A 17,525-nucleotide genomic window follows, 5' to 3' on the forward strand; every position below is an offset into this window, starting at 1 on the left:
TCTGGCATTTTGGGAGTCTTGACCACATCTTTCAATGAAATTAGCTGAAATTTGGCTATCGGTATTCCCTATTGTTAGAAAACATTCTTGCTAATTTTTTTTGAATTAGGTCCTCGTTTTGATAGGGTTCCCATATAATGGTACCGCCCGATTTTTTGAATGTTGAAGGTTTTATATAAGCTCTGTTCCTTTACTTTTTTAATAGTAGAAGTGGTAAAAGAGAAAACTGTAAAAATTTCTCGAATTTGCTCACTCCCTCTCAGTTTTACCAGAAAAGTAAAGGAACGCAAAAATAGTAGATCTGCCAGCAATGTCAAATGACAAAACAAACATGGCTGCTTAAAAAAAAATAACAACAAATGAACAAAATAAACAACTATAAAAATACCAAATTATCGAAATGGAAATGGATTACGGTAAGAAAATCTTAAAAATTACATACATATCTTCAATTTATTATAAATTCTCTATTATTTTAGACAATAATCTAATTGAGTACGTGGTTGATGTGGACATCGCCGATGTAGAAAGTCCATGCAAGCAAACGTGGCTGGATGCGCCAATCAAATTAATGCTCGCATCATTGGAAGAACTTCTTCCAAAAGTTGGGAAAGCTGCTGCAGTAAAAAATAAGAAGGAAATGTGGCAAATTATTGCCGATAACTTATCGGCCAATGGGTAAGGTAAGATAAAGACCAGGAACTTTATAGGAAAACGCTAAAATACAAAAACACATCTAACGGCACGTGATAGAGATTGGATTTTGGCCTTCTTGCTTTCCCTCAGAAATTTGTGGGTGCAGATCAACATTTTGATATAGCCCCCATAGAAATGTACTTTCCGACTTTGAAATTGTTGCTGTTTTTACTTCATTATACAACCGATATAGCTGATATGTAGTCTTTGTTAGGAATATGCAATATTCGACTGTAAATTTGACAAGATTATCCAACCGAATAAAGGAGGTATAAATTGACTGTGGTTGATGATTAATCAATCAACATTAAACTCACGTTTCTTGTGAAAATTGCCTTGAATTAAATGCTGGATTCTGGTATATCTCACAACGACCATTTTATGAATATAAATAACAAGTAAAAAAGTATCAATCGACTTTGTTGACAAAGATATACCCTCAGCGTTTGTTAATTGAAATTTTCATCTGCTAACAGATCGAATGTACTTAGGATTTTTTCAGAATTTTGTGGACCTATTCGGAAATTTGAACTTGCCGACAAAAAAGTGGATTAGGATTTAAGTTCAAAAGTGTTGCGGAGGAGATATTTGAAGGAATGGACCGACATAGTCCATTATGGAAGTGAATTTTATTTTGCTAGTCATATTTTTTTGATAGATATCGCTTCCTCTAGTTATTTTAGTGGGTCATTTGGACCAGTGTACCAGGTGAATTTGCCACGGTAAACATAATATCGCTGTAAACAGGGCAACAACGAACAGCATTCGGTATACATTTCCAAACGATTTTCGAACATACCCTAAACTCCACTTGCACACAAATGTTGAGCTTTTGTGGGGGAGAAGATCGATATCGGCCATTTTAGAAGTTAAACTAAATTTGGACAAAATATTAGGAAATCCAAAGTTTAGACCAAATTGTTTGCCCCTTTCAAGAGTTATCGTGCATACTATTCAAGGCAATTTTCTTAGGAAGTATGGACTTCCTCTTGATGACCCTTGTACCGTAGTATAGGGGGGAGTAAATACTAGTCGTTACAAGCAAAATCAAAGCGATTCGAGAGAATGTCCTAAACTGAACTTTTCCAAAATTTTGTAGTGGAGGTACTTGAAGGAGTGGACCGATTGAGTCCATAATGGAACCTCATCTAAGTCCCACGATGTGCAAAGTATGGAACAAATCGGTCACTCCGAACATTTTCGAACTTTTGTGGGGGAGGTGCTAGAAGTAGTGGACCGATATAACCCATCGGTTATCGTATGGTCATTCCGCTCCGAATTGACCGTGATTGTCGTTTTCAAAGAAGGAAGGTCCAATCACACTTTCGGACCAAAGACCGCACCAAACAGTGACTTTTTCTGGATGCAATGGCCTCTTTTCAACTACCTGAGGATTCTCAGAAACCAAAATACGACATTTTTATACCCTCCACCATAGTTTGCCATTCCGTTTGTAACTACACGAAATAATCATTGCATAGAGCGATAAATGTGCTTCAAAAGCAGAAAATTTTGTTTCAAAATCACGAAAATCAATCAAACAAAAAATCGCCATTTTTGTAGTAGGTTTTGATAATTTTTATGCATTTTGTGATAGTTAAGCTATCCATTTTCGTAAATGTTAGCCTTTCAACGGAAAATAAAAAAATTGGTTTAACAACTTTAGATATTCCTTTTCGAGCGAACAAGTGAAGATATAAGAAAATAAGGGCCAACAATTCGTTGAACGGACGAAACAAGATGACATGTGCCTATGAAAAGTGAGTATTCAACTCTTTATTTTTCAACAGTATTTAATATTTTCATTTGTTACATAGCGAGCTCGAAAAACTGTTGGGGGACAAAAAAACCGGGTAAAAATTCCAATACTGTTGAAAATTTCGAAGTTAGTGGTAAGTAAATTTTGTCGTTACTACTTCTTATTTCTAATACGTAACTATTCCTAATATGTGGTCTGTTCTAGACCTACATCTAAATTTACTATTTGTGATTTTTTTAAATAGTAGATTCTTGCAAGTTTTTGAACAGCGCAACTGCTTTCTGACATTTCAATAACGATAACTACGGTTATAATAACCTTTGTATGTATGTTTTTTTTTTTTTTTTTTTTTTTTTTTTTTGTGTCAGACACAACGTCAACTTCAAAATACAACACCAAGGACATCAAAGGTAAATATATTGATTATTGATGCATACTTATATATTGTCTTTCCTTGTTGCAGAAAAAGGATATAATAATTCGAGAAAAGAATGTTAACAAATTTTGAAGGAGATTGCTGAAGAAAAGAAAAAGCAACATTCGAACATTATCAAGATAATGGAGGCGAAAGAAGAAAGAGCATCAAAAAAGCTGGAAATTCTTCTCAAAATTGCGTCACACATATGCAAATAATATGTCTCCGTTTTTATATAAATGCCAAATGATATACTTAAACAACATGAATGTTTTCTTTTTTTAATATTTATTTTTCCGTGAATTACTAAAAGAACTGATACTACTTGCAAATACAAGTACACAAAATTTTAACATTTCGTAAACAGATGTTAAAAACTGTTATTTTAAATTACTCTAGTTTTGTCTAGTGATATAGATTTATATTTACATTGCAACGATAAGTTGCAATGTGTAATAGTATAATTCATATATTGAAACGTATTTTTATTGGAGTACAAATTGCATAAAAAATGCTTTCTTATTTTAAATATTGTTTTGAAGTCGCAATTCAATAGAATAGTTTTCGTTTTAATACGATTTTTTATTACTTATTAATTTTACTATTTAACTACTAATGTTGTAATGAATTTATAGAAAATACATACATATAGAAATCTCGAAAACTTTTTGTATTGTTATGTATATAAAAATATACTATGAAATGAAATAATAATAAAATAATAAATATTCAAACATTCATAGTTAGTTTTTTTTAGTTATTACTATACTAAAATATACATTTTCATATTTTTATTGCTCTTGAAGTTGTTGGCATAGGGAATCCCTGAGAGCAGAACTGGAGACTATGCCTTGATGAGGCTCCAACTCATCTTCTGGTTCGTCATCATCATTACTTTGATACGTAAAGTCCTCTTCATTGGCTAGTTTGTGTAAAACACAACATGCTCTTAAGAAATGGCATAATTTTTCTATCCTTCTCATCTTACAATAGTAAAGTTGCCTAAATCGTTGTTTTAGGATTCCAAAAGTATGTTCAATTGCCACTCGACCGGAACTGAGTTTAATACACTGTGAACCGAAATTTTGGGGGGTGGAAAATTCCTATTGGAGATGAAAGCCCTTGGTGAGTATATACTGAACCCCGAAGGACAGATTCGCCGTGAGTCGAACTTTCGCGATATGGCGTGATGAATATTTTGCTGGAGACCCTAAAAGCCATATGGAATCAGCCTTATATCTTTGTTCGCTGTTATTTAAGCTTATATTTAAGGTGACATGTCTTCAGTCAAATCAAATGAGGATTTTTTTCGTAGAACATTTCGACTTTCTAACTCGCTTCCTTCAATGTCCTTTTCGTCCTTTATTTCAAGAACCGCAATGAAAGTGGCACAAGATGACATTTTTCAGCTTCGGAATATTCTACAAAAATGTGGCTCGGAAGATTTTAGGTACGGTTCCCAAAGAGATAAAATCGATAAAATCTTGTTTAAGCGGTCGTTTTTTACTTTTACCCGAATCTTGCTCTGACAACCCTATATCCATTTATTTCAATATATTATTGTTAACCTATTGATGACCTAGAATTCTCAGAGTCATTAAAACAGTTGTATCTTGTTTTGGTAAGCACGTTAATTTCATTATTTATTTGGAATAAAGACCCGGATATCCGAATTATGGAACCGGTTATTCTGATATTAAACCCGAATTTTTATCCGGTTTTTATGAACCGATTAACCGTATATGTATATCATTTGAATGCTATTAAAATTGTCAATCAGATATGATTAATATGCATTAGACGTTTTAAGCGGTTATGGTGCTGGAACAAAAAAACCGTATTTTTGAACCGTTTCTTAACGTTTGCGAGGATACATTTCTGTGCGTGAAAAAAATTATGATCATGACCTGGGGGGTGGAAAATTCTTTTTGGAGGTGAAAGCCCTTGGTGTGGACATACAAAACCCTAAAGGGCAGATCCGCCGTGAGTCGAACCTTTGTGTTATGGCGGGTTGAATTCTGGGATGGTGACCCATTATGGCAAGCGTAAAAAGTTACGTAACTGAATTTCAAGTGGGTTTAAGGTGCTACAGGGACAGTATGTGCTAAGTCAAATCGATTTAAGACGATTTCTGTAGAACATTTAGTGTCTTACTCTTATCCTGCCTTGTTGTTTATGTCCTTTTTGTTGAAGAAGGTATAAAAATATTCTTTAAAGAAAAGGAAAGATACAATTTCAGGGTTAAAATCCTAAAAAAAACCTCAGCCGATTTGGCTAGGGCATATCACGAAAATAATCTTACGCCGACATAGCACATACTGTCCCAGTAGCATATCACGAAAATAATCTTACGCCGACATAGCACATACTGTCCCAGTAGCACCCTAAACCACTTGAAATTCAGTTACGTAACTTTTTACGCTTGCAATAATGGGTCACCATCCCAGAATTCAACCCGCCATAACACAAAGGTTCGACTCACGGCGTATCTGCCCTTCAGGGTACTGTATGTCCACACCAAGGGCTTTCACCTCCTAAAAGAATTTTCCACCCCCAGATCATGATCATAACTTTTTTACGCACAGAAATGTACCCTCGCAAACGTTAAGAAACGGTTCAAAAATACGGTTTTTTTGTTCCAGCACCATAACCGCTTAAAACGTCTAATGCATATTAATCATATCTGATTGACAATTTTAATAGCATTCAAATGATATACATATACGGTTAATCGGTTCATAAAAACCGGATAAAAATTCGGGTTTAATATCAGAATAACCGGTTCCATAATTCGGATATCCGGGTCTTTATTCCAAATAAATAATGAAATTAACGTGCTTACCAAAACAAGATACAACTGTTTTAATGACTCTGAGAATTCTAGGTCATCAATAGGTTAACAATAATATATTGAAATAAATGGATATAGGGTTGTCAGAGCAAGATTCGGGTAAAAGTAAAAAACGACCGCTTAAACAAGATTTTATGGATTTTATCTCTTTGGGAACCGTACCTAAAATCTTCCGAGCAACATTTTTGTAGAATATTCCGAAGCTGAAAAATGTCATCTTGTGCCACTTTCATTGCGGTTCTTGAAATAAAGGACGAAAAGGACATTGAAGGAAGCGAGTTAGAAAGTCGAAATGTTCTACGAAAAAAATCCTCATTTGATTTGACTGAAGACATGTCACCTTAAATATAAGCTTAAATAACAGCGAACAAAGATATAAGGCTGATTCCATATGGCTTTTAGGGTCTCCAACAAAATATTCATCACGCCATATCGCGAAAGTTCGACTCACGGCGAATCTGTCCTTCGGGGTTCTGTATATACTCACCAAGGGCTTTCATCTCCAATAGGAATTTTCCATCCCCCAGACTTTGAGCTCCATTTTGTTGCACAGTGATATTAAACTGTTTTGGTTAAATGGCCATTATCCTTGTATGGGGTTACTACATATCTGCTACATGTGTAAGCAGAGTCCCCAAGTAGTAAAAATCTTCAAAATGTCAATAATTTTAAAATTAAAATAAAATGATAATTTCAATATATCTTACCACCACATTTAACTGCAAGATTTTTAAATATGGGTGAATTTTGGAACATCCAACTGTCATGAGATGAACCCGGGTATCCGACGAAAATATTTATAAACTTCTTTTTTTCGTTGCATATTCCTTGCATTTTGATCGAAAAGTGTCCTTTTCGATCAACATAGTCGTTACTGGTTTCCTTTGGTGTATCAATGGTTATGTGAGTGCCATCTATACACCCTATAATAAAGTTTTGTTGTAAATTTGTGATATTGCATATTAAAATTTCACAAATTCACCTATTGCTCGGGAAAAGCCACATTTCACTTTAAAGAAGTCGCTTGAGGCCTGTTTTTCGTCTTCTGTTGGCCACTTTATGAGTTGAGGGCTTAAATTGCTGAAGAAGTAAGTCACACGTTTAATAATGCGACTTACTTTCGAAATGGTTACATTAAACCTGTCCGACAGATCTCGAAAACTGCAGGCTTCATGACCTGCGAACCACAGAAAAATGGCCAAATTAGCTTCACTGGGCAGTCGTTTTTCTTGTCGAATCTCACAGCAGATCTCACAGCTGATTACAATTTTTTTTCCATTGGTGACCGACTTGTGTCAAATCCATTTTGATATGTTTTGTTGGGATTGATTGCTCACATCATGACAAATATCGTCTGCTCCGTCGGAAAAGGTCGTAAGTCCACTTTTTTTGGAAATCGCGTTTTTGTTACAGGATCATAGTACAAGTCAAAACACGTCGTATGATACAAAGAAAATGGTAGTATGTCGCGTTTTTCTAAATGTTTTGCCCTTGTCGGAAAAGGTCGTAAGTCCACAAAACGTACAAATTTGAATACGAAAATGTCGTAAGTCCTCAGGAAAATGTATACTTTAAAAGAATACTACAGCTAATGTAGTTCAGATATAATGTTTAACGTCATCCATGGTTGGGGTACAATGTAAAGAACTAGCCTACACCTTTGGATTATAGTCGGATGATATTTGGCGGAGCCTGTGGACCAAACTTTTGAACAAAAATGTGATAATTTCAATATTGCAACGAAAATTTACATTCGAAATCTATTTTCCCCTATAAGCGAACTGATTATGAAAGATGGACTTCTGGCCTTTTCTTTGATACAAATTGGGATGCTGTATGTGTTCAAATACGTCATATATTGAAAAATTTGTAAAAATAATCAAAATTTTTACTGTTTTTACTGTCGTATATCTTACTTAACTTTATCAACTGGTAATTTGTGGTTTCTCTAGGGAAATTTATTCACATAACGAGATTAGTTTGTATTCTGAATTCATTAAAGTAATACCTTCTAACGGACGGGTAAGTGCAATGTTTATATTATTAAATGATTCTAAAATAATAATTGATTGAAATGATATTAAAGAAGAAGGCATCATGATGTTTGCTAACAAAGAGCAGTATGAATTTGGAATGGAATTAGACGATGGTGTCATGAAAGCTCTAATGATAAACTTTCTAAACGCAGGAAGACGTTACATGCTGAAGATTCTACATGGTTTGCAGACAAAAACAAAAGATGCAGTGAGTTGGGATATTCAAATTAGTTGGGATATTCAAGGGAATATCAATAACAATTAAGAACGTCGTTAAATTCGGCCAGGCCGAACTTGTTATACCCTCCACCATGAGTTTATTGAATTTTACTTCAATTAGTTTCCTTTCGTTTATGAAGTAGACTAAATACCAAATTTCAGCAATTTCGGTAAAACAATGTGGCTAACCTTTAAAATACCGAAATTTGGGAGGCACAGTTCTATGGGGCTATATGAAGACATGGACCTACATAGACAAATTTAGGGGAGAAAGTTTTATACCCGAAACGAAGAATAAATACCAAATTTCAGCCATTTCGGAGGAATATTGAGGCCACACCTTCAAAATACCGGAAATCGGGAGGTACCGTTCTATGGGGGCTATATGAAGGCGTCAATACCAAACATCCTAGAAGTAATAGAAACTTCTATACCAAATCACGAAGATCTATGTATCTTAAAAATTGCGAGCTGTATCTTAATTTCAGAAGACGGACGGACGGTCATGGTTATACCGACTTAGAGTTTTACTCTGGTAGGGTCTTATTGCTAAAATATGTACCCAGGATTGGGGAAACGGAATCGTTCTTAAGTTTTAAGTATATAGCGCATTTAAAAAATAGGGCACAGGTGTAACCCGCTCCTCCGAAATTCAACAAAATATATAGCCTACTTCCACCAAGGGACATCCCTGTGCATAATCTGAAAATTACATGGAATAAGTTCTTAGGGTCGGAGATTCAACAACCGTTGCCTCGCAGATTAATTTTCTGACCGATACTTCATAACTTTTGAAAAAAGCGATTTTTAAAAAATAGGGCCTGCCCCCGCCCACTCCCAGTAAAGCCTATTTTCACCTCGGTTGTTCCTTGTATATTCTCTGAAATTTTCAAAAAAACGGTTCAGCCGTTTTTGAGTCTATGCGGAACATACACACATTGTCTTTTATATATAAGATTTCACACAAACGTTTTGGTCCATTAAACCCGTTAATAATTATCTCATCACCATGTTAAATTGCAAGCTTATTCTTTGTCTTAATCTCAAATCATTCTTAAAATTTCGCTCCGATCGGAATATTACTGCGATCTACAGGACAACCACAAAGTCGGGAAAAAATTGTGGATTTGGTACATTTCACACCTTTCAATCATAACCAACATATAATGGGGTCACTTCTGGTAGGAACCCGACCTCTCCACAAAATTTCGTGACGATCGGTTCAAAATTGAGGCCTGGAGTTTTATTACAATTGTTAATGCATAGACGGACACACATAGTTAGATCGCTTTATCTCGTCAAAATATGAAAAAATGGCAAGGGGAGGGGGTCTACGACGAATACTTCGCGATGTTACACGAATATTGGACAAAACAACCTTTTAATACCCTTTCGACATTGTTTTGTAAAGTATAAATATTTTATTTTAAAAACGTCCGTAAATTGTAGGAAAAGGTCGTAAGTCCCTACAAAAATACAAAACTGTACAAGGAAAAGGTCGTAAGTCCAAAGACATTCAATTATCTCCCAAACGCGACGGAATTTTATCAAACAAAGTACAGGTATTGAAGTGGAATAAATAAACGAAAAATACTGCCTTTACCACCATAATAAAATCTTTAATACAGACAGCGCTGGAATGTTTTTTCCTTCTCCTGAAAATAGAATTTTCATTTTAAACAAAAAGAATTGTAATCGAGAACGTGCTAGAAATGATTTCAAATTATGGTAAAAATATCTCATAACTCCAATAATTCCACATAATAGCGTAAAATGAATATCTTAAACGTGAAATAAATGGACCGTTAAACATTACATGAATGAAATAAAGGACAAAAGGGCAACTAAGCCCTATTTGTCTGGCTGGAGCTCGCAAAAAATATAGAACAGATCAACCGATTCGGTCCAAAATATGGCCATCGTGATATTTATCCTAATTTAGATCAAGTTTAAACATATTGGTCCACTCCCTCGGGTACTTGCCCCACAAAATTTCTCGCTAAATTAGTGATTTCGACATCTCTCGAAGAAAGTAACCAATTTAGTCCATACTTTTAAGATCGTAATATTTCTACTAGAGCTAGATCAGGTTAAAACCTCTTCTCGAATCGTTTTGGTTATTTTTGGAACATATTGCTCTTGGAGTCCTGGAAAAATGGGTCGAAAATGTAAAAACACCCATACGATCATCATGCATTGTGGCTGGTGCTCACGACAATTTTTGAACCAAATACTGCGGTGGCCCAAACTTTGCATATCATACTATTTCTGTCAATCTTAGATAAAGTTGGAAGAAGATGGTCCACTCCACTCCAAAATTTAAAAATTTTTTATTATTTTTTCGAGGATCCTTAGCATTTTTTTCCGAAGCTACTCCTTGTGCTTCCTTTTACAGCGATATTATGTTATTCAAGGCCAGGCTTCAGATTTAAGTAGTTATTACCGCTGTGCAATGTTAAGCATGCCTGTGTGCCACATCCCGGTATGTTTGGTTAGATTTAGACGCAGCTATACAAGGGAAGAATATTGAAACCTGCCAGAATTGTGACCCGAGGATTGTAGCGTGCTACCTCATGACTTCAGACAATACAACAGGATGTTGCCGATGCAGTACCTGCTTGGGTGCTACCGCCGTGAGTATCCCTGCCACGATTTAGCATCATCACCCGGCCACGTAAGGAGAGATATTCATGAGGTTAAAGGTATAAGCGAGAACCCTTAGACGGACGATACTATCAGACAGGCTTGAATAGCATCCACACTTATTTATTCGCGCAGACAGTAGAGTGATACAGTGTGAATGCCGTACATGGGGACAACTCCGCACCCATCGCAGTTAAGATCTGGACGATGGAGAAGCCTCAATTTTGAGTCTGGATACAGAGGAACTGGAACCAAATATTTGAAATAATACCTCCACGAACATATTTGCGTTGCTAAAACAAAAACACCTGTAGCATCAACGTTTTTAGCAGATTCGAATACAAAATATTTGTTTTTTTTTTGTTGAAAATTGAATATGAAACAGACATAAACAAAACTTGAAGTTTGTATTGAACAACTCAGGTTTAGGGCTTGATATAAGTCGGCCCAAATTTTAAAACATTCTCCAATGGACAGAGTCCAACACCGGCTACGGAACTTTGAAGGTCCATATCTCGGGAAGTATGGACGAACTTCCTCGACACAAATTGAATATCGTTGTAATCAGGGTCAGAAAGGCTAACCATACCATAACAATCCCACGGCAGCGAGTTCTATCGTACCGGATTGACCCGAATCCATACTTTTTCGCCCAGCGGTTGCCAAAAAAAGCAACAACCTATATATTTGACTAGGTGATCCGCGATCAAGCTGACCTGTCTTAAGCCACCACTTGAGGTAAACGTACGTGTCCTAATTACCTCTTCCCATTTCCACCAGTGTTTGCAAAGCTTATTCGTCATCGGAATCCTCCAAAAGAAATTCATTATCACTGCTGGAGTCGTCGTCCAATAGAGCGTTCAATAATATTGTCTCTATTTCACTGTTTTTTATTTCACTGGATTAATTTTTTTATTTTCCTGTTTCTTTTTAATTTGTTTTGCGCGTTTTTTGTTTTTGTCTTAATTGTCAAATAAATGTCAAATCAGCAGTTTGACAGATTTTCCACTTTTTACACCACGAAATTTGTCGAGCAGAAAGTAGTAAAAGAGAAAGCAATTACGGCTCTCTTTCCTTTCTCACTCTCTTAAAAATAGCTTCAAGTTTTACTACTTTTTGGGGTTAAGGAACGCTTTTCAAGTTAAAAATGGTAAAACTGGAAGAAACTTTCGCGTAAAGGAACAGAGCTATAAATTATTGATTCGAAATGGCCGAAATGCCACTAAATCTTTCCTGGAGGTAGTCTACCCCCCAGAACATTGTCGATTAATGTAGGTCGATCCTTTGATTTTGTCGCCATAAATCGGTAACGCCCAATATTCGGTATTTTTAGGGTTCTAGTCTTAATAATCAATAAAAATGGCTGAATCTTCCAAATTTTACACTGAGAACCAACCATCCTTCATATAACTGAACCGCAAAGTGTATTTTCTATATTCTTAAAAAGCTAAAATGTATCACCTGCACATTTAAAAAAAATTAGAGTTGGGCAATCTCGTTCCTTTTGCGGTTCTATCTTTTCCGTTCCGTTCCGCAAAAGGAACTAGGTCGTTCAGTTAGTTCCATAGTTCCTGTTAGTACCAACCTTTATATGTAAACCCACACTCATACTCGTTCACTCAGTTCATATCGTTCGTGCTTCTTCTTCATCAAAACAAAAGAAAAATAAATTGTATTCGGCTTTCTTCATGGTAGAAAACAAATATTTAAAACAAATTTACAATCGCTTTGCTAATTAAAAATACTTCAATTGATTTTTTAATTCGGCAAAGATAGTAAGAAATGAAAAACAAAATGACACTATGAGATTTCTTATTCACGAATAAAAGACAGGGAGAGAGAGTGACAACTGATGTTAAATGAACTGATGGAACTAACTGAAAAAGAAGAGCAAAAAAATGGGGGAAAAGGGAACGAGGGAGCAAAAGGAACTAGATGAACCGCATGGTCGGACCTAGTACCGGTCGTTTCTTTTGTGGAGTAGTTCATTTGAACTAGTTCGTTCCGGAACGACACAACTCTAAAAAAATGACAAAAACTTGAAAGGTACCCTTAGTATTTTGGGAACAAGTTCCAAAAGTTGCGGAAAGATGCAGCTGATATTTTGAAAATAGAATCCACAGACTACTTCTTATCTTCTAAAAAAATTTCGTTGGGTGGAAAGAGGGGGAACATAACTAAAACTTTACATGAAATTTAATTATACTGAAGAAATGACATTACAAAAGTCCTTCAGTTAACACACGTATTCAATAATTAATCCCAAAAATTAGCAAACACAAAACTGCATAAAAATTAAGTTAATACATTGTTTTTCAATATTCGAATTAAGTTTGGTCAATATAGAGTTAATTTAGTTACTTTCACCAAACTTTTGCACTGAATTCACCTTGAAATCCAACCTGTTAAAATGTCTCTTTTTCGATGCTATTCTCAAAGAGTACAGTAGAAGTAATCCATAAAAAATTTATTTTAAAGAAATTTATCATGTTAGTACTAGATATGAACACATTTGGTACCAAAAATTTGACTTTAACTTTTTAATTTTGGCTAATGGCAGCGACCACTGTGATGGTATAAAACTTTCCCCAGAAAAGTGTCGGTACAGTTCCACGCCTTAATATAGCTCCCATAGAGCGGTACCTCCCGATTTTCGGCGTTTTCTAGGTTATGGCCACAATCCATCGAAATAACTGAAATTTGGTATTTAGTCTTCAATTTGTCGGTACCGTTCTATAGGGGCTATATAAAAGCGTGGATGAATTTTCACGAAATTGCTCTAAAGGCCACATCTATTGTCCAATCGATGAGAACCTTTTACCAGTTCATTGCTGTGGCAAGAAACCGAATCATACAAAAACTTATGAAATCGGGTAAAATTTTGGTTATGCTCCAATAGTATATTTGGACAATTGGGGCCCTATAATATAGCTATATTTTAAAATACAACCCATTTTCAAATTTTTTTGTTTAGCCACAGAAATGAATGAACTGGTAAAAATTTCTCATCGATTGGACAATAAATGTGGCCTTTAGAGCAATTTCGTGAAAATTCACCTTTGGCCCGATACAAATTTCGGTGGAAACTTCGAGGCCTCGGTGGCACGTATTAACATTCCGATTGTGCTCAAACTTTGGCAATCTTAAAATTTTCGATTGTTTGAGTGGAGTATTCCCCCATTGGCTCAACTTCATTTATTACCCTCTATTACAGAGAGTAATGTTTTTCAAAACGAACTGACAGTGTTGCAAAATTTTACTGATCGCTACCAATATCATGATTTCATCCCGGCGAAGGGAATTATCAATTGGCTTCTCAGTTTTTGAAATGATGCCTTTTTTAGCGAAAAACCGAACTCTTTAAGTGTCTAGTATTCCCATATGAAGGAGAATCACACTCACTTTTCGGCTTTTCCAAAGAAACACCAAAATCAAAATATTTTGCAACATGTCAGCACGTATCAACTGAGAATTCTTCGAATTCTGTGAGTTGAAAAGAACACCAACACAGTTGCCTGTGAGGTTGTTTATTGGAATTTTGTTTTTTTTTTTTTTAACAAAGAGTTCGGTTTTTCGCTAAAAAAGGCATCATTTCAAAAACTGAGAAGCCAATTGATAATTCCCTTCGCCGGGATGAAATCATGATATTGGTAGCGATCAGTAAAATTTTGCAACACTGTCAGTTCGTTTTGAAAAACATTACTCTCTGTAATAGAGGGTAATAAATGAAGTTGAGCCAATGGGGGAATACTCCACTCAAACAATCGAAAATGAGATTGAACTTCAACAAAAAACAAAACAAACAAAAAACAGCCGATGCACGGGCGAATTGGAGCTTTGTTAAAAACAAAAAAACAAAATTCCAATAAACAATCTCACAGGCAACTGTGTTGGTGTTCTTTTCAACTCACAGAATTCGAAGAATTCTTAGTTGATACGTGCTGACATGTTGCAAAATATTTTGATTTTGGTGTTTCTTTGGAAAAGCCGAAAAGTGAGTGTGATTCTCATTCATATGGGAATACTAGACACTTAAAGAGTTCGGTTTTTCGCTAAAAAAGGCATCATTTCAAAAACTGAGAAGCCAATTGATAATTCCCTTCGCCGGGATGAAATCATGATATTGGTAGCGATCAGTAAAATTTTGCAACACTGTCAGTTCGTTTTGATAAACATTACTCTCTGTAATAGAGGGTAATAAATGAAGTTGAGCCAATGGGGGAATACTCCACTCAAACAATCGAAAATCTTAAAATCTAAAAAAACCAAACACTTTAGGGGTGTGCCGCCTAAAAAAATCCGACATCGATTTTTTTTCTTTGAGCTAAAACCAGTCTATTGAACATATTCTCGATTTTGTGAAACTCTGAGTCGATCTAGCAAAATCCATATGTCCGTCTGTTGTAATCACTCTAACATCCACAAAAACCGAGATAGGAAGCCGAGATTTTGAAAAATGTGCCTTTTGTTTGCAAGCAGGTCAAGTTCGAAGATGCGATATATCGGTCCACGTTTTGGTAGAGACCCCATCTAACGATATCGCCGATATATTTGAGACATTTATAAAACTTTTAGTAACATTTTCTGACCGAATTAGCTTTAATTTGGCATATATGGGATTCCTAGAGGTCAGACATTTATAAAACTTATCTACCGAAAATTAAGAACATAGGTCTATGTTTTGGTATAGCCCCTATATAACAGAACCCCCAGTATTAAGAAGTTTTCAAGAATTGAGCTACATTTGTTGACCGAGCTACATATTTGTAATTTGACATTTAAGGTTCCCAGTGGTCACAAATCTTCTCCACCAAAAATTGTCAATATAGGTCCATGTTTTGCTATAGTCCTCATATAAAGCTGCCGCCGATATACATAAAATATCTCCACCTAAAATTGTGGACAGGAAAGAATACTAATTATTCTATTTCAATTTAGAATATTTTATGGTGGAAGGTATAAAAAGTTAGGGCCGGCCGAACTTAACGATTTTTACAGTGTTTTATTTAACTTGCTTTGTTGTCTGCTTCTTTAGTTCAAATGTAGTAACTCATGTTTAACACAGTTGAAGTTGACCAATCGAACTAAAACTTTGCCCACTTTTCAGATTTGGATGACAATACGTGAATATGAAACCAAAACCAAAATAGGTCAATTTTTTACTATAGCGCCCATATAGCGGTACCACCCGAGGTATTTTGAGGATTTTTTCTTAATTTTTAGCCCGATATGTTTGTAAATTGGCATTTGGAGTTCCGAATTGCACAGAAACTTCCAAGATTTGGTATAGCACACATATAACGGGACCACCCGATTTCAATATAGATAAAGTTTTTATCTATATTTTCGGCATATATGCTTATTGAGGCAAAGGAAAAATATTTTCTAGTTTTTAGAGCACTGTAACTGAATTTTTTAAATTATTTTTTATTTACTTGTTATATCCTCTCATTTGGACCAATCACCCTATACTATCGCTATCGCAAACGATTCGTTTTCGAATGTTTTTCGATAGTTTTGCTGATATTTTGTTCGAGAACGAATTGAAAACGATTCATTCGTCGCTCAGTTTGTGTTAGGAAACCCCTCGAATTCGAATATCGTTAATAATATTATTAGCGAATGAAAGATGATAGTTTCTACGATAGTGCCGAAAAAGCATTTTTGGCGAAGTTACGGTGTTATGACGTGTTTAACTTTATCTGACGTCTCTTGATATTTTTGTTATGTACCTTTTTTCTTCTTTGTAATGTCTGCGATACGATGTGCGGTAACTGTTTATAAACATTGTTGTTTTGTATTTTGTGACCCAGGCATATGTTGTGTTTATCAACACTTCTTGTTTATATGATACCAAATCCAAAATTTCTGGCCAAAACTACTTCAACGTCCATTTTGTATTGAAATTAATTATTAATTATATTAAATGTGTACAAACAGCAATTCTTACGTTTTATCGACCAAAATGATCAAAAACAGCCAAAATTTGTTGAACAGGGTGCTCCCGTTGTGTGGGGTCTAAACCAAACATTGACCTATGTTTATAATTTTTGGTACGAAGGATTCATATCTTCCAAGAGGTCGAAATACCAAATTTCAGCCGAATCGGTCATAAAGTGTCGCTAAAATTCACAAAAAAATCTAAAATCGGACGGTACTTTTATGTGGGGGCTATGACAAAAAATGGACGTATTTTCAAAAAACTTACACATACTTGTTTTGTACACTCTGAAACCCTTAAATATGAATTTTGAGAAAAATCAGTTGATAGATGTGGGTGTTATCGTTCTATTTCAATTGGATACTACGTACAGTCACAACAGGTATTTACAACAAGTAAAAAAGTATCAGTCGGCTTTGCCGACAGAGATATACCCTCAGCCTGTGCAAATTGAAACACTTTTATCACAAAAAACTTATGTATTTAGGGGGTTTCAAAATTTTGGTCGTATGAACCCACAAAAATGTTGATTAGGATTAAAGTTCAAAAATTTTGCGGAAAAGGTAGTTAAAGAATGGACCGACATAGACAATGGGGTGCCATTGGGGGTTTTTACACCCTTCGGGCTATTTTTTCAGGAAGTATGGACTTGCCCCTGAGGAAACTTGTACCTTCGTATAGGGGACAGTGAATACAAGATGGTACAACAAAAACCAAGGCGTTTCGGGAGCAGGTCCTAAACTGAACTTTTCCGAAATTTTGTGTGGGAGGTACTCGAAGGAGTTTACCGATTGAGTCCATATTGGAACCTCATCTAAGTCTGGTAAAAATGTCATAATGTGCAAAGTATGGACCAAATCGGTTACTCACTTCAAGAGCTATCGTACGCACAAATTTTCCGCACATTTTCGAACTTCTGTGGGGGAGGTACCGGAAGGAGTGGACCGATATAATCCATCTTTGAA

At 35.5% G+C, this 17,525-nt stretch overlaps 2 protein-coding genes across 6 annotated transcripts in view; both read right to left on the minus strand.

The window, feature by feature from the left end:
* Positions 1-17,525, minus strand: part of sano (CABIT domain-containing protein serrano) — a 711,482-nt gene that overhangs the window by 537,726 nt on the left and 156,231 nt on the right. The window lies entirely within an intron of this gene.
* Positions 3,662-13,735, minus strand: LOC141386722 (uncharacterized). Its single transcript, XM_073955643.1, has 3 exons — positions 13,677-13,735; positions 6,286-6,370; positions 3,662-3,940 (listed from the first exon to the last, which is right to left on the minus strand). Exons 1-3 carry the CDS (start codon positions 13,733-13,735, stop codon positions 3,662-3,664), a joined length of 423 nt encoding a protein of 140 aa, XP_073811744.1.

This window comes from Musca autumnalis, unplaced genomic scaffold (assembly GCF_047663935.1).
Source record: "Musca autumnalis isolate F117 unplaced genomic scaffold, ASM4766393v1 scaffold_5, whole genome shotgun sequence".
Taxonomy (NCBI): domain Eukaryota; kingdom Metazoa; phylum Arthropoda; class Insecta; order Diptera; family Muscidae; genus Musca; species Musca autumnalis.